Source organism: Sceloporus undulatus, chromosome 1 (genome assembly GCF_019175285.1).
Source record: "Sceloporus undulatus isolate JIND9_A2432 ecotype Alabama chromosome 1, SceUnd_v1.1, whole genome shotgun sequence".
Lineage (NCBI taxonomy): Eukaryota > Metazoa > Chordata > Lepidosauria > Squamata > Phrynosomatidae > Sceloporus > Sceloporus undulatus.
Genome location: NC_056522.1, coordinates 249,993,385 through 250,011,313, shown reverse-complemented (window position 1 = coordinate 250,011,313; position 17,929 = coordinate 249,993,385). Strand labels below are relative to the sequence as shown.

The window sequence follows — 17,929 nt, the reverse complement described above, 5'->3', positions numbered from 1 at the left end:
AATCCTTCCCAGTTTTTTTTCCCTTCCAAAGGTTGGCCCTCAGAAGATATCAGCCACAGTTACAGGTGAAAAATTCTTCCAGAATGTGGTCACATAGCCTGAAAACCCACAGAAAACTGTTGGCTGCTATCAAAACAATTGGCCCTAATAATCTTCCAAACATATTTAAGAACATTCTCCTTTACACAATATAATGGAGAAACAGAGACCCTCCCACACAGATAAGGTCAGCCTCTTCCTGCATGAAGGCCAGGATGTTGTTTGCTAATGGAAGGAGGCTGTAGCAAACATTTCTCTCTATCCATAATGGAGATGACAGTTTTGTCAACGAACAAAATCTGTAAGACAGCACCAGTTGAGGGATGATTACAAGAACCGGGATGAAGGGAGACCCAAAATAATAATGTCTGGTCATGATTTACTATAGTCTGCAAAGGCAACTTCAAAGAGATATTCAGCACAAAATGTGGCAGTAAGAATGTAAACAGCCCATCAGGAAACAACCTCTTGCATATCTAATATCCAGCAATATTCTGTATCCCAAGACAGCTGGGATCAGGAGTTAAATACCAGTATTTTTGCTTTTATTCAGCATGGAGATGCAAAAAGACTTTCAGTGTCAATTACCTTTGCATGATCCTGTCACTTTTAGCACAGAATGTGTGTTGTTCCCACAAGGCGAAACAGTGAAGTAGTCGACACTTTTCATGCCTACAGTATGTGGGCTAAAATGAAAAGGGATGACTGATGACCCACGAGCTGGAGCAGTGGCTTGCACAATATCACAGGAAAAGACAGGATCACGGTGTGCTCCTTCCTTTGATCTGTCAATGGTAAATGGAGCACTGACCTGTCAAGAGATAAAACAGGGTTACATCCCTCACTGAGATGTACAAAGGTTCCTTGCATTTTGCAGCAAAATTAACAGAAGTGAAACATATGTTTTCTTTCATAAGGAAGCCATTACTTAATTCCCATGGAAGCTACTCACAATCCCCTTTGAAAAAGCCAGGTGCATCAAGAAGATTAATAGGCTTAGTTTCTGAGTTACCATATTCAATAGATATGGGGAATAAAATACTGTGAGGGAGATTCAATGGAGTCCTCTGTGGCCCTGGATCTGTAATACAGGGTATACTGCAAAGGCATATCAAAGACTGTCAGAATGGAAACTCATGAGTATCTACTTGCCCTTTTATGTGGCTTGACCTGAGGATTTTTCAGAAGACAGATCCATCCTGTCAACAAGTGTCTTCAGAAGAAGTTATATTCAGAATCTTCCCATTCTTGACAACTGAACCTTTTTCACAGTGTACTACGAGATGGGAAAAACAGTGCCATCCTTGAAGACCATCTCTGTGACCCCTGACTCCTCTCAGGCATCCCTCTATCATGTGTATGTGTGTGTAAATATCACTAAAAGGAGAATTTCACCTCTAGAAACCACTAGGGGATACAATTTAAGCCTAAAACTTCCTACCTCATTTCCCTTGCCTGCACTTGGTTTGAAGTCCAAACTCCATTTCTGAAAAATCTTCCAGTTACTTCCAGTTTCCCCAGAAGGGACTGGTTGAACCTGGGGTGTATGTGGAAACTGTGTTTGGAGTGTCACCCCAACAACCCCCCCTACATACACACACAAACACATACAGCTGCCCATCCTGGTATATGAAGTCTCAGGATTCCCAAGGAAATATTATGCCATCTACTGTGAGCATTTAAAGGAAGTTCCCATTTGTGTAACTGTTTTGAATTTTTTTGCTGGAAGTGGTATGATGGTCAAACAAATCTCAATAAATCTCAATAAATTACAAAGTGAAATGTTTACAGTTAAATCCTAAAGTTTATAATGGCTAAGTTAACCTTATATATGCTGATAATCTTGCTAGATTTCACCTTCCTTTCCAACATCCTCTGCTAAAGGACAAAGGCTTCCATTGTTGATAGATACCCACACCAAATCTCCTAACACTTTGCTTCTGATTCTTAAGAGTCATCAAGACCACTCTAAAGAGCAGCAAATTTCACTTCTATCCATTCTAACAATCAGGACTAAGAAACATTAATATAAATGAAACAACTCACTGTCAGTAGAACTAGACTAAAAAATGTTGAGTATCAAACAACTCCTCAGTAAAAAGTAGAATCCATTGCCAGTTGCTGGGATTCTTGCAAACAGGAGAGCACTAACTTTGTATGAGTTGTTTTTATTGTTGTTAATTTCCATCAAGTTGACTTGAACTTATAGTGACTCTACTAATGAGAGTCCTCCAAGTCACCATATCAGCAACGGCCCTACTCAAGGCTTGCAGACTCAAGGCTGTGGTTTCCTTGAGTGAGTCTATCCATCCATAACTGCCCTTTCAAGGTCTACCAATTTCTTGACTGCAGTATGCATTCTGATTCATTACTGACCCGAGGAAAATCCTGAACTATTTCAATATCATCATTGTTTGTTTTAAAGTTAGGTAAATAAGCTGTGGTCATTATTTTTGTTTTTTTAATGTTCAACTGTAAACCTGCCTTTCCACTTTCTTCCTTGACTTTCTTCAGTAATCATTCAAAGTCTTTGCTACAGTATTATTGACTAGCAGTACAGTGTCATAAGCATATCTTAAATTGTTAATGTTCCTTCTTCTATTATGCACAACTCCTTCTTCCAAGCCTAATCCTGCTTAACATATGTATGTTCAGCATACAACTTAAACAGAAAAGGTGATAAAACGCAGCCTTGCCTGACCTATAGCCAATTGGAAGCCATTCTGTTTCTCCATATTCTATCCTAACAGTAGCCTCTTGTCCTGAGTACAGGTTTCACAACAGGACTATCAAATACTGTGGCACACCCATTTCTTTAAGAGCGAGCCAAAGTTTTTCATGATTTACACAATCAGTGGCCTTGCTATAATAATCTATAAAACACAGGCTGAGTTTCTTCTGAAATTCTTTGCTGCGCTCCATTATCCAGTGTATATTTCCAATATGATCCTTACTGCCTCTTCCTTTCCAGAATCCAGCTTGGACACGTGGTATTTCTCACTCAATATATGGTAAAAGTCTTTGCTGTAGAATTGCTGTAGAGCATCACTATGCTTACATGAGAAATTAGTGCACTGCTTGTGTAGTTATTGTAATCCCTGGTGTCCCCTTTCTTAGGGATTGGAATATATATTGTGCATTTTCAGTCTGTGGACCAGTGTTTTATTTCCGTATTTGTTGCTAGATTTTAGTTAGAATTAAAGTACTGTAGACTCTACCTCTATAGCATGAAGCACGTCTGTTGGTATGCCATCTGTTCCTGGTGATTTCTTTTTCCCAAGTGCTCGGAGTACAGCTCCCACTTCACTTTTTTAAAACTGTAGGTTCATCTTCAAATGGTTCTTCCTTGAATGAACCTGTCACCCTTTCATCTCTTTTATATAGTTCTTCAGTACTGGCTCATGCTTTTTTATTTTATTGGTCATATATGTTCCTATGATAGTCATAGCATTTTGGTTTAAATTTCCCTTTGATTTCTTGGATCTTGTGGAAGATGTCTCCTTCCTTTTTGTTGCCATCTTGTATTTCTCAGCATTGGTTATTTTAGTAATTCTCTCTGTCTCTGTCCCCAAATTTTTCTACAATCTGATTCTACTCAATTTCCTACTTTTGCATTCCAATAGTTTACGATTAACAATGTCCTATTTTGGTGCATTATCAATTTTCTCCTGGACTCCAGCACAAAATCTTTCAGTTTCTTCTTCTTCTGCCTCTGTAGCTAGAGCATAAACTCAGATTATGGTTATATGGATGGCTTTTTCCCTCAGGTCTTACTGATATTCAGTCAGACTTTGCTTTACAGTCAGCCCTCCATATTCATCCACGGCTTGAAAATATCTATTTTAAAATCCCAAAATCAAACATTGATTTTGCCATTTAATATAAGGGGCCCACACCATACATGGGTGCATTATACGCGGCTTCCAGCTTATGCGGAAGCTGTACGATAGAAGGAATGGCACACATGCCTGTGGTGCGCACACCACCGCACTACTGTGTGCATGTGCCCCATTGTTTCCAATGGGGCGCGAGCATACGCGGATTTCCCCTTATATGTGAGGATCCAGAACAGATCCCCCGTGTAAAGGGAGGGCCCACTATACTATATCATTGTATATAATGGAACTTGAGCATCCACAGATTTTGGTATCTTCGGGAGGTCCTGGAACCAAACCTGAGCAGCTAACAAGTTCCCACTTTGTCTGCTTTTGCTACATCACTCTTCACCCCATTTCTTCTTAGATTTTCATTTCCTGAGTAAAACACTGTGTAATTCTCTGACAGAAAATGTTCCATTCCTGTTCACTTTAGCTCATTCACCTCAAGTACGGAGATGATCATACGTTCCATTTCTTGTTTTACTATGTCCAGCTTCCCCTGATTCATGGTTCTCACATTCCATATACCTATAATATGCACTGTGCAGTTTTGGACTTTCCTTTCACCTTAGAGCACATCAACCCCTGAATGTTCTTTAGGCTTCAGTCCAGGTTAGTCATTAGCCACAGTGTTACTCGTAGTTGTTCTCCGCTGCACCCCAGTAGATGACTGAGTGCCCTCCGACCTGGGAGTGCCAATTTCTTGACTATCTCTTCTTTCACAGTGGAATGTCTCATCATAGAGTTTTTGTGGTAAAACACATTCAAAAGGTATTTACCATGCTTCCTTCTGTGCAGTACTAACAAGTGCGAGTTATGGTGCCACTGCTGTTATCTGTGAGAGATCCTTTGCCAGTGTCACCATCCACTACTGCTGCCGCCCAGTAGTTGTTTGGCACATTTAATCTGGCTCCTCAGAAAGTCTGTCTGACATAAAAGATCTTACTAGTAGCAGTTTTGCCATCAGCATAGCCTCTTCCCTCACAGGAGCACACAATCCTACCACCATTGTATGAGTTAGCAAGGCACATTTAATGTTTTAAACAATAATGCTTACTCAGTTGTGCCTTATATGGCAGGATACTTCTGCTTTGTGGATTTACACAAGCAAGCAGACTACCAGCATTTATTTAAAACAGCATACATATATAATCCTAATAGTAGACCATGGTATGCTGAGGTCAACTTATGTGCGGTTTAATGAACACTGAATACAATTCCTAACTAGTTATTCTAAGGAACTTCCTAGATAGCTTTATTATCCTTCTCAGGACTGTTCAGGGTACACCTACACTGCCATGGCTCCATCCTACAGAATCCTAGGATCCATAGTTTGAGAGGCGCCAGCACTCTTTGGCAGAGAAGGCTAAAGACCTTGTAAAACTACAAATCCCAGGGTTCCATAACACAGAGCTACAGCACTTAAAGTTGTGTCAAACTGCATTATTTCTACAATATAAATACACCATATATGTTCATGAGTAAACAGGACATCAGTAACATATCAGTCTGTGAAATCTGAAGGACCAGTGGAATAGAGTCTTGAAGGAGTAGGATAAGAATAGAAACAGTGGAAATGTAAGAAGATGAAATCAATGCAGAATGAAAAATAAGCCCATAAAGTGACCTTATGAATTGTCTTTGACATGGTTCTGGTTAAGTACTTATACATTTTTTTGGTAGGTTTTTCGGGCTATGTGGCCATGTTCTAGAAGAGTTTATTCCTGACATTTTGCCAGCATCTGTGTCTGGCATCTTCAGAGAATGGCCCCAAGATGCATTCTCTGAAGATGCCAGCCGTCATTTGGTTGCTTCATCATATGTCTTACATCCTGATCAAAACATGCCAAGAACATACTTCACTATCACTAAGTGGTTGGAAATTTTTCTGTAACAGTCATGCTTAATCTTTGGTCCTCCAAATATTTTGAGCTTTAACTATCAGGAGCCACAGCAAGTATGGCCAACGGTCAGGGATTCCAGGAGCTGAGGTCCAAAAGGTCTAGAGGACAAGTGCTGAGAACCACTGAGGTAAAATATAAGTATACAGTATGCACAGACAAAACACAACTTGAACATGTATTCTTGGACATGTAAGCAAGCATCTAGGTTATGTGGTTATCTACTTCAAATTCAATGATCAGCTTTCTGTACCACAGAGACATTGAAGATATCCACATATTTTTCCACAGTGCTGCCAACAGCAACAGACCCAAAAGAGAGCACATCCCGAAAATTTTGAAGCTGAGCATCTTCACAAGAGTCTTCAGGCACATTGACCAGCAGGTGGGGATATTTAGCTGCAGGAACAAAAGAAAAGAAAACATTTAATATGCAACCTCAAAGTATGCAGGTTAAGAAATTTGTTTCACCCTACCAAAATCCCAGACTTAAGGGTGAAACAGACCGCCCCCAAAGGGGAGGCTTCAAGCCTCTCCTGACAAAGCCACGTTGGGACTGTGGGGAGCTCATGCCGCAACCCCAATCCACCTTTTTGCCAGCTGAAAAAGGAGCGGCAAACAGCTGCTCCTTTTTGTGCTGGCCAAAAGCCTGCTTTTTCACCCCGCCGTGGCAGGAAGTCGGCTTTAAGGTGATCTGGCGGCACGTGGCATGTAAACGCTGCACCACCAGAGTGCCCAGAAGCTGGCCCTTGCATCTTGGGGGCATATGTCGCCTGTATGCCATGCCCCCAAGCTACCTGGAAGCCGTCTTTTTCTGGGACTGGTAATCTGCCTTTCGCACAATGCTCAGCTCATCAGATTCATTAGGGACCATCAAGAATGAATCACATGAAAACAAGAAGCATAAGACTTCCCATAAAAATGAAGTGAAACCATATCAGTGGAGAATGTGGTCATTATTGTGCAAGATGAAGATTTTCCTTTGAAGAATGTAGGGCTGGTCTGGGATTATTTGTTCCATGAATCTTTTTGGAGTTAGATGTACTTTCATCAGAGATGTTCAGAAAAAGAACACATTGCTTTACAATTGTGCTCAGTTTTCCATAGAAAGTATCTAAACGTTCAGCAAGAAGCACAAGGATTTTTTAAGTATCATTAGAGGGCCAGCATAGTGGAGTGGTTTGAGTGTTGGATGATGACCCTGGAGACCAAGGTTCTATTCCCCTCTTGGCCATGGAGACCTACTGGGTGACCTTGGATAAGTGACACTCCCTCAGACTTAAAGGTAGGCAAGGGGAAATTCCCTTTGAACAAATTCTTTCAAGGAAACCCAGTGATAGGGTGGCCATAAATCGGGAATTACCTGAAGGCAAACAACAGAAGGTATCATTTTAAGCAGATGCATAGTCTATGTGGCAATTTATAAAAATTATGAAAGCAAGAGCCAAGCAAGTCAAAATAGGATCAAATTTTGCAAGTGCTAAGTATCTTAACACTTGGATATTCCCAATTGTTAGGAACATCTCCACCTAACAATTAGGAACATCCAAGTGTTAAGACACCATGCAAAAAAGGAAAACAGGAACACATATCACGTGCCTCACATGGTGTTCCAGTATTGTAGATGAACCTATATAGAAGGAAACAGAATAAACAAAACCTAATGTTAAGACCTCTGTTGGGTGCCCTTGTTTCAAGAGTCCTCACCAACAGCTTTGAGCCTGATGGCCTTCTTCTCCCGAGTATCTCCAAAATTGCATATTGCTGATACATCATACACAAGAGCCACGACAGGTTGAAAAATCACTTTCATTGTGCACTTTTCTCCTGGATCCAATATGCCACGGGTAGGCAGAAGGGAGAAAGGGCTTGGCACCTCCCAGCTAAAACAAGTCAGCAGATCCCTAGAAGAAACAGACACTAAAAATCAAATCATGGGAAGAGACCTTATTTCAAAGTACTGTATTGGGAAAGTATGTGACAAGATAATATATCCTATTGCCTGAATCATATAAAACCAGACATGCATTTGAGTATTTATGTTGTGTTTTATCTTGTTTCTTGGCAAGCAGATAATGCAAAACACAGAGTTCTTCCATGCCCTGAGTAGCGCATGCCTTGAAACAGAAGGCATTAGTCATTCTGATCTCAGCAATGAGGGCTAACTCAGGCTACATCCACAGTGCAGAAGTAATTCAGTTTGACACCACTTTAACTTCCCTGGCCCAGTGTTATGGAATTCTGGGAACCGAACTTTGTTGTGTGGGGCCACAACAAACTACAGTTCCCAGAATTCCATAGCATTGAGCCAGGACAGTTAAAGCGGTGTAAAACCAGATTACTTCTGCAGTGTGGATGCAGCCTCAGTCAACACTGCAACATTTTACTAAACCTGATCACAGAATTAAAGGAGACTAGCTAGGTCTAAACTGATTGCTACATTGCAGTTGACAAGACTTATCACTTAGCTTCCAACCTATGCCCTGCTAGTTTCAGTTATCTGACCACAGGCCATATTACATTTCTCCTGCTTCCAACACTGGATACAGTTTTTCATCCTTGGTACTTTTCCTTGATCCTTTCCTGCTCTGGAAACTACTGTGACAAACATTTCTTCCAGTGCTTTTGGAATCCTCTTTTTTATTCAATCCCTTATGCCTCCTGAGTCTGTATCATGGGGACTTCTGATAACTCCTTATTTCTCAGTGATATGCCTGCCCGGTTCCTTAACTCTTTGTCTGAGGAATAGACTTGTTCAAAGAAGATATATTATTTGACTTTTCAGAGCTGGGTTCTTTCAGTGCCTCAAAATCCAGTTATAGCTTTGGATATCAAAAGGGACCCAGAAATAGCTAGAGATGGAACATCCCAATATTAGCAAGCCAACTCAAACAATTTGTCTAAAAAACTAATTATGGAGTGATATATAACATTTAGCATTTGGTGTTCAACATTTCACTATCTGAATATCAATATCTGATAAAATAAACTACCATCTCCATATTGGCTGTTGGGGGTGCTTACCTAAATGGAGGCTTGCATATAGGGCTACCTAGTCAGTTCATGGCAGTAACAAGATTTGCACAGGGGACTTCTTAGGCAATTGTTCAGAAATTATGCTACTGTATATTTTATGGGTTTAAACTTGCTCTTTGAATCTTCTACCATGTTATCTCCTGAACAAAGGACACTGAAATTGAAGAAGCATACTATAAAGGAACTTGCCTAGAAAACCCAGTGATAGGTTTGTCTTAGGGTCACCTTACCTCGAAAATGACTTGAAGGCACACAACAAGAATAAAATCATGGAAATGTTTACACATGGGCCAAATCAACCTATCATCTTCCATTGTTGGTACTAACAGCTCTCCAGATCTTGCTAACACCCCATCCACAACTACTTAAAGCAGGGGTTCCCAACCTTTTTGATTTGGGGAGCCCTTCTTTCTATGGCAAAGCCCCTAAGAGGCCTACCTTATGTCTTACAAGTTAATGGTGTTAATAAGCTTCAGAGCTTGTTATTAATCCTTAAACTGAGCCCAAGAATAAATGTCACCCATAGTTCGTTAACTGATAGATTTTTAATATTTGCTTTATCTTTTATATTAGAATACATTCATTATAAAAGATAAAATGCAAACATTAAAAATCTATCCACTAATGAACTATGGGTGACACACAAACACACATATATGGATATATTCTTATTTTTTATATAAGAATATAAAATAATATATTCTTATTTTTTTAATTTCATTCAACTTTTATTTATTTCATTTTCCTGGAGAGGCCACGGAGCATCTGGGAAGTGCACGCGGAGCCCTGAGGGCTCCTCAGAGCACAAGTTGGTAACTTCTGGCTTACAATATCCTTTTAAGAAATTAGTGGCAACAGTTGGGTTTCAGTTAGTAGGTGGGAAAAAATTATGAATGCAATAGGAATGGTTCATTGTATGCATTATTTAATATGTATTTATTTAACTCATTTACATCCTGCTCTTCGGGAACTTGCAAATTAGTAAAAACAAGAGAATCTCTCCTTTGAGGCTCACTAAAAGGAAAGGGATGGAGAAAGAAAAGAGGAAAGGGATGGGGAAGGACAAGGAAAGGCATAATCAAACAGCCATTATAAAGATTTCATACAAAGCAGCTGCAGTGCAGATGTTGTGGCTGTAATGCAGGCATCTCTTATCATGACCAACTGGAATAAAATAGATCTCATCCTAAATCCAGAAAGTGAGCAACTCCAAATGCTACAGATAAGCACACTCACCCATCATTATACATAGTAAAAGAGGCCTCCGTATAATCATGAACAGCACATGCAGGAAGTTGGATGCTGTCTGGAAAAAGCAGGTCAAGGTGTGGTAGCTTGGCATGAAGTGCAACAGAGAACTCTCCCTCTTGTTTTTCAAAGAGAATGCTGTCTTCATATTCCTTCTGCATAAGAAGACAATCAAAATGAACACCTCTTTTATGCCAAATGAAAACAGGCAGACCACTTTTAGCAGGATTCATGCTTCCTGAAAGATTTGTAGAGGACTGACTTACTGGCCGTTATTGGATCTATTTATTTATTTAAATTGTTTCTGCCCCAGTTTGCAAATACTTTTTCCAAAGTGGCTTAAAACAAAACAATACTGTACAATATTAAGTTAATGTAAAAATAAGCATATGGCAGCCCTGAAAACAAACAAAAGACGAATTCACATCCAACAACTAAAATTAGTAGCAAACAATAAAAATGGCAGACTTTGTAAAATGCAAGACAGGAAAAAAAGTCTTCAAGTACCATCTAAAAATGGAAAGGGAGTTTGATGAACTTCCTGAGAGAAAGAATTCTACAAGTGTGATGTCTCCCCCATGAAGACCCTGTTTCTGTTATCTTCCAACCAACATTTAGTTAATGGCCCAAAGAGGAGTGCTCCCAAAGCCAGTCTTTAAGAAATCATCAAGCGAAGGTGTTCTCTGACCATTCAGGGCTTCAGAGCTTGTTACCAATCCTTTAAACTGAGCCCAGGAAAAAATGTCACCCATAGTTCATTAAGGGTTAGGTTTTTAATGTTTGCTTTATCTTTTATAATAGGAGCTTTACTGGGGAGGTTCATGCAGATAGCAAGTAACCTTAATGGTGCTGTAAATATTAAGGACGTTTTAAAAATTCATTTATTGGATTTTTACACCATCTTTCCCTTGAAGAATGGTGTTCAATACAGTTAGATTGCATTGTACTATAACCAATATATCGGTATTCTTACTTTACCTAAGAGACCCTCCAGTGCTTTTCCAAGATTTCGATTCTTTCCAGTAATGTGAAAAGGAAAGCCTTAATTGGAACGCATGTATCTGTGACAGCTAAGCAAGAATAAATTTTGAGAAACAGCAGGACCTACAAGTCCAAGAAGGAGCACCACAACATCTCAATCTCTGCACAGGTCAGTCAGTTCCATATCCATCTCTCTCTCTCTCTTTCTTTGCTAAGTCAGAGAAAGGGGTTGGGGGGGGGGGGGTACCAGTGTGATACACAATTATATTGGTGATTCTGGAAGAGGAGTAAATAATCCCACTATACCTTCTCCAAAGGGCGGAAGATGATAGGCAAAGTTATAGACATCCCAGGACTTAAAATAATTGGCTGGGGGAAGATGGTAATGAAGAAACGTGTAGTAGGAGGTCTGGAAGAAAAAGTAAAGGACCATGAAATGTAGAATAAATTTTGTTCGACATAAGAAAAATGGTGAATACAAAATTTTAACAATCAGACAAATATAACAATCATTAAAATAGTATTATAAAGAGAATGGCTGCTATTCCAATTGGGTAGTTACGTTATCATAAACCAATTTACAATTGCATAAAGGTGAACTGCACCATTGCACAATGTTTTTATTCATAAGAGGGGATGGGAGACAGAGCTGTGCCACTGGAACCATTGCACAACTAGAGTCAGGGGCATGGCTGTTGCACAATGTATCCCAATGCGTAATGGGATCCCCTGTTGTATAATGGGAGCCTGTACTGTGGAATGGGACATTTTGAACAGTACCTTGTGCATAATCACAGTTCACTAGCACGGTAGCATTACATGTCAGCAATGTACATCTGTCAGGAACCTGGCCAATATTAATAATATTTAAATGCTGCTGATGATAATTAGAATTGCTGCATATATAAAAAAACATACACAATACAGTAAGGAAGCTAAAAAAAAGTTTTTTGAAAAGCACACAAAAAGTCTAAAGATCCAAGCAATCTGACGGAGTTGGTAGCCTTGTTTAAAGAAGTGATAATATGTATTTATTGCTATGTGAGTCCTACACATGTCTCCCCTTGAAATCTTTGGGTACTCTTTTTGAGTAGATTTGAACAGGATATGGTTGTATAATAACCAAACAATGGGATCTGAATTCAGCAGACCCCCATAATGCATGTATAAAAGTGTGTGTTTTGAAATAGTGGAACAGTTTGAAATGAAACATATATTGTATCTGCAGTATTTTATTAAAGTGGATTGAGTGAGTAAGCTTTAATGAGCACCAGTTCTCGCTATGAACCCAGGAAAAGGAAGATGCCAAATGGAGAACAGCTCCTCTTACCTCTAATATGACCTACATACCTGAACTTCAATTTTTGGGGCTTCAGACACACATTTCTCAAACTTAAGTGTTTGGTGAATTCTCTTCCCAGACACCATCCTTGCCAGTTGAGAGTCTCAGCTACTTCAATACCCCAGAAAGTACACTTGGTTTTCCTTACAATAGACTCTGATCTCTGCACAGACACCACCAGCTTCTGAAGAAATAAAGGCAAGCAAGTTGTAGCCCAGCATGGTAGTATCAGGAGAGCAAGTTATTCATATGTACCCAAAGAGAAATATGCCTATGCCAGTGTTTATGCCCAATTACTGTGGAAGAGCTAAAACAGGGATGGACACATATCAAGGGCTATTTTTGGTACCTCCTGACCTCATATGGGCCACACTGGCACCATTTTCAGCAACCAGAACTGATGTTTCTAGTGGCTGAAGTCACTTCTAGTCACACTTAGTATTTTGGAATTGTACCCCCCCCCCCAGAGACTATTCTCAGCCACAAAAAAGCTTTTTATTCCACCTGATTTTTTTGTGGTGACTGCACTATTCCCACCACTGGGCAAAGATAGTATCAGCTGAAAGTACATTGCTCAGCATTTCAAGCATGAGAGCAGTGAGAAGTCTTTTACCATCTGAGTCACAAAGATTACTGACCTTCTTTGTACCACCATGACAGAGCCTTTGAAGGGGGTCTGAGCTGGATGTGTATCTGTTTATGTGACTGAGCATCTTTACACCTGAGAAAACCAAGGAATATGTTAAGTATCCAGAAAACTGTAGAGCATCAAAGCTGTGAGTGGGAGAAGAGGGTTATTCCCTAGGAAAGTCTATTCTTTTAGCAGTAAAATCCTTAACTCTAATAATAATAATAATAATAATAATAATAAATTTGACAGATAAGCACCACACTATATCACAAACCAACAGACTGCTACACATACTTACATGCCTCCAACTTCCACCCTGAACATCCCACTAGATCCATAGTCTACAGCCAAGCTGTCCGATACAATCACATCTGCTCAGACCCACAAGGCAGGGATGCTGAACTCAAACTACAGTACCCACCACATGAAGTGAAAAAACAAATAAACAAGGCAAGATGTGATCTATTACAGAACAAAATGAAGAGGGAAAATGACAGAATCCCAATAGTAGTCACATACAGCTCCCAACTGGGACCACTCAGGCGCACCATCAATGAACGACAACCCATTCTGGACAATAATGCCGCTCTTTCCAGGGCCCTTGGTGCCAGACCTTTACTCCTCTACAGACAGCCTGCAAACCTCAAACAGGTACTCACCTGCAGGACAACACAGATGGGGACACAAGCACTAAGCTTTGCCACAAACCAAGATGCCAACTCTGCCCGCACATTCATCCAGGAAATGTCATCACAAAACCTAATGGTATCACCCACAATATAAGGTGGGCTTTCACGTGTTAATCCTCAAATGTGATCTATGCTATACTATGTCAGCAATGCCCTTCAGCACTCTACATTGGGAAAACAGGCCAGTCCCTGCAACAGAGGATAAATGGACATAAATCAGACATTAGGAAAGGGAATACACAAAAACCAGTGGCAGAACATTTCAATCTCCCTGGGCATTCCATCTCAGGCCTCAGAACAGCAGTCTTTGAACAAAAGAACTACAAAGGTAGACTGGAAAGAGAAACAGCAGAATTGGAATTCATCCACAAACTACAGTCCCTCAGCAATGGATTGAACAAAGACAATTGTTTCCTGACAGACTACACACATTTCAACACTATCTGACCCCATCCTCATGGGGTGCCCTACATTCATCTATATTCCTCACCCCAGGCTAGTCCCATTGCAAATCTGGATCTGCCAGTTCATCTCCAGGCCCAAAGACCAATTCGTATGCCTTTGTGCACTAATGACCATACACAACGGATTAGTAATTTGTATTGGCATCCTCACATACCAATGCCATATATATGCCTGGGCCTGGCTTCCACTTTGCCAAGTGCCTCTGAGGAAGTAGGCTGCTCTACAAACGCTCATGCTGCCCATTGCTTTCTTTCAGTCTCAGAAGTGCTGCAAGATCTCTTTACATCCATGCGTTTTAGTCATCCTCAAAATGGAAGCCGCTTTGAAATCCCTCCTGGACAAAAGCCAGGAATGTAGGACACGTCCTGGGAAATGAGGGCGCCCGGTCACTCTGGCCAAACCAGTGGGGGGTGTTTTTAGAGGCCTCACCCACAGGGCCGCCATGAGCCTCTGTCAACTTGAGGGAGACGACACAACAAGGCCTTTAGCCAGAACCCCCTTCTATGGCACCCTGGGATTTGTAGTTTTACCGGTCCCTAGCCTCCTCTGCCTCAACAAACTACAAATCCCAGGATCCTGTAGGAGGGACCCGTGGCAGTTATTTCTCCAGTGTTGAAGGAGTGGCTGGAGTTGGCCGCCTTCAGGCCAGCAGCAGAGCATCCTGGAGGCAGGTCCTGCAAGAGGGAGGGAAGCAGGAGGGCCAGGGCCAGGGGAGGGAGGGAGGGAGAGGGAGCAACAGGCACGTCCTCCTCCTTTCCCAGGACATGTCCTACATCCCAGCCTTCTGCCCGGGAGGAGTTTCAAGACATCTTCCACTTGGAGCATGGCTAAGAAGCATGGCATTTGCCTGTCTGTGGGTGGTTTCAGCTTTCCACTGATGGGCCACATGACCCTCCCTCCCCTCTCCCTTGCCTGCCCCTATTCTGGGCAGGAGGAAGAAGCATGATGGCTTTACACTTCTGCGAGGAGCGTTTGTAAGCATCGTGTCCCCGGGGTTTCTGAAATGCCCTCCACTGGGAGCCCGACTAAGAAGCACGGAGCTTCTTTCGCTCTTCCTTGGGCCACGTCCTCCATTTTCCTTTCACGTCCTCCATTCGGAGCAGGAGTAGGAAGCATAGACTTATATTCTTATCAGCGCTTTATCGGCTCGTGTCCTCCCTTTTGCCTTCCCCGCGCCTCCCCGCCGCCGCCGCCGCCGCCTCACCTGGGACCTGGAACCGAGGCCCCTGACACCGGCGCCGCCCCAGAAAGGAAGGCCTTACAAAGGCTGCGGTGGGGAATGCGAATCGGCGGCTGCGTCGCCATGGGGACGGGATGCGAAGCCGCGTGGACGTTGCCTCCAGCAACCAGTTACGGCAGACGAGGAGGGACATTCCTCTGGCGGTTGTTAGCAAGAGAGAGAAGAAAAAAGTGGCCCTGGAGGGGGCGGCGTCAATGGGGGCGTGGCTTGGGAAGCGGTGGTTGGGAAGGAAAGGGAAGAGCGCCCCTTCAGGTGAAGGGAAGGAAATGCAAGGAAAGATGGAGGAGGAAAGGCCTTGGGAGGCATTAAGAAGCATAGCAGCAAGGGAAAGCAATGGCAAGCCTCTTGATCCAATCTGGCCTTGGAGGCACACACAAGAGTCATACTACCAGATTGCCACACTGCCCTCTTATAGTGCTGCTGTTACTATTATTCCACTCCCGCTGCTCCGGCTGCCCCCTCCTGTTGCACTCTGGGATTTAATGCAGTCTAAGGAAAGGTATTTGGAATCCTCCTCAGCCAAGGAGCTCAGCCTTAGGCCTCGCTGGACTACAAGCCCCAGAATGCAACAGGAGGAGGCACCCAGAGCAGGGGAAGTGGAATAATAATAATAGCAGAACTATAAGAGGGCAGTTAAAGTAGATAGACTCATAGAGAAGCAGACTGAGCAGAGGTCCTCACTGCAAAATGGAGGCCATTTCAAGGAATAAAAAACAAAAGCTGAAAACACTCATAGAAATATTATTATTATTATTATTGAGTCATGCTTCTTAGTCATGCTCAAAATGGAGGACATTTTGGAATCCCTCCTAGACAGAAGGCAGGTCCTGGAAAAGGAGGACATCTGGTCACCCGAGGGCCATCCAGTCTAACCCATCCTGCCCCATTAATTTCATAGGGTTTTCTGAGGCAAGGAATACTCAGAAGTGGTTCTGCCAGTTCCTTCCTCTGAAATATAGCCTACAGTCAGCACCTGATATTCATGGAGCAGTGTCCCATCCACATGCTAACCAGGAATGGCCCTGCTTAATTTCCAACATCATTTCTTTGTACAGTATTCCTGCATGGCAGGGTTGGATTGGATAGCCCTTGTGGTCTCTTCCAACTCTGATTTTACATCAACATTAACATCAACTATCTAACCAAAAATCAGGCAGCCTCTCCTAGCTTGTGTGTTCTTCCTTATTAATAACCTTTGCCACCTTGACCACGCTCTGATGTTGCTTGGCCATACTTGTTCCAGTTTTCACCTATGAAATGCCAGAGGGTATGCAGCAGAGAGTTGAACCAGGTTCTCAATAGCAGTTTTTAAAAAAAGTAACAGTGTTTCCCTTTGAGAAGGTTGTTATGTCTGACTGTCAGGGACTGTGCTCATCTCCATTACTAAGCCAAAGAGCCAGCATTGTCAGAGACCACTTTGTAATCATGTGGCCAGCATGACTTCACAGAACACTGTTCCCACCAAAGTGGTACCTATTTATCTACTTGCATTTGCATGCTTTCGAACTGCTAGGTTGGCAGAAGCTGGGATCAGTGGCATGGTGCCTGGGCCTTAAACTGCCCTGCCAACCTTGCAATCATCAGAGTCAGCCTCTTAATCGCTAAGCCACTGTGTCTCTTCTACAGCAGTAATTTCTCCCTAATTGCTAAGAGCCCCTTCACAATACTGTACATGATGTATGTCACTACAATTCCACTTTTAACTCTCATGGCTCCATCCTAGAGGATCCTAGGACTTGCAGTTTAGGGGAGTGGTTTTCAGAATTCTCTACAGGTGGGCTGTCAAGGGAGCCATGTCCCTGAATTTGCAAGACCTGGGTAGGGGAGTTGATAGGGGCTTTTGGAGGTCTTCCGTCCAGAGGGCTGCCAATAGTCTAAGTTGACATGACAGCAGATGACAACAAATTTAGAATTCTCAGACAGAGAGGTTCTCTAGGACCTCAACAGGCTACAAACCCAAGGGTTCCATAGGATGTCACCATGGCAGTTAAAGTGGAATCATGTCACTATAATTGTGTAGTGTGAAATGGCCCTTAATGAGTGGGCTGGGGTTTGTTTCAATCCATAGCCACCACATTCAAGGGTTTATTACACTTTATTGACAAGTTGTTTTGGCTCCTGAAACAGAACATCCTAAAAGCACCTCTCACCCATCTTTGGCAGTAAAAAAGCAATAATAACATATAATAATAATTTGCTACCCTTTCAAGAGACCAGAACCTTAGTGCCAGAAGTAGTTACCCCATTCTGCTTGATCTTCCTGTTCCTCTGTGTGGCTGTTTATTGGACTGGTCTCAGGTCTCCCATTGTTCAAGTAGCTGTGATCTAGTATAAAGCTAGCAATCCCAAAATGTTCTGTTTAGATCAGGGGTTGGAATTTAATGGTCTTCCAGATATTGTTGGACTGTAACTCTCAGCAGCCCTTGCCAGAATAACGTATGGCAAGAAATGCTGTGAGCTACAGTTTAACAGGAAAAAA

At 42.0% G+C, this 17,929-nt stretch overlaps 1 protein-coding gene across 3 annotated transcripts in view; it reads right to left on the bottom strand.

The window, feature by feature from the left end:
* The window catches only part of CFAP65 (cilia and flagella associated protein 65), a 56,121-nt gene extending 40,526 nt beyond the window's left edge, over positions 1–15,595 (bottom strand). Inside the window, exons 1-8 of one of the 3 annotated variants that reach the window (XM_042445881.1) lie at positions 15,415–15,595; positions 13,064–13,146; positions 12,434–12,609; positions 11,390–11,492; positions 10,091–10,257; positions 7,526–7,722; positions 6,072–6,217; positions 628–850 (exon numbers count right to left, since the gene is read on the bottom strand). In XM_042445881.1, coding sequence (XP_042301815.1) covers positions 628–850; positions 6,072–6,217; positions 7,526–7,722; positions 10,091–10,257; positions 11,390–11,492; positions 12,434–12,609; positions 13,064–13,146; positions 15,415–15,583 — 1,264 coding nt within the window. In that variant the 5' untranslated portion in view covers positions 15,584–15,595. Of the gene's footprint in view, positions 1–627; positions 851–6,071; positions 6,218–7,525; positions 7,723–10,090; positions 10,258–11,389; positions 11,493–12,433; positions 12,610–13,063; positions 13,147–14,364; positions 14,437–15,414 lie in introns of those variants that run through there. The other 2 variants (XM_042445882.1, XM_042445883.1) reach the window with 2 other exon arrangements.
* Positions 15,596–17,929: the final 2,334 nt, after the last annotated feature.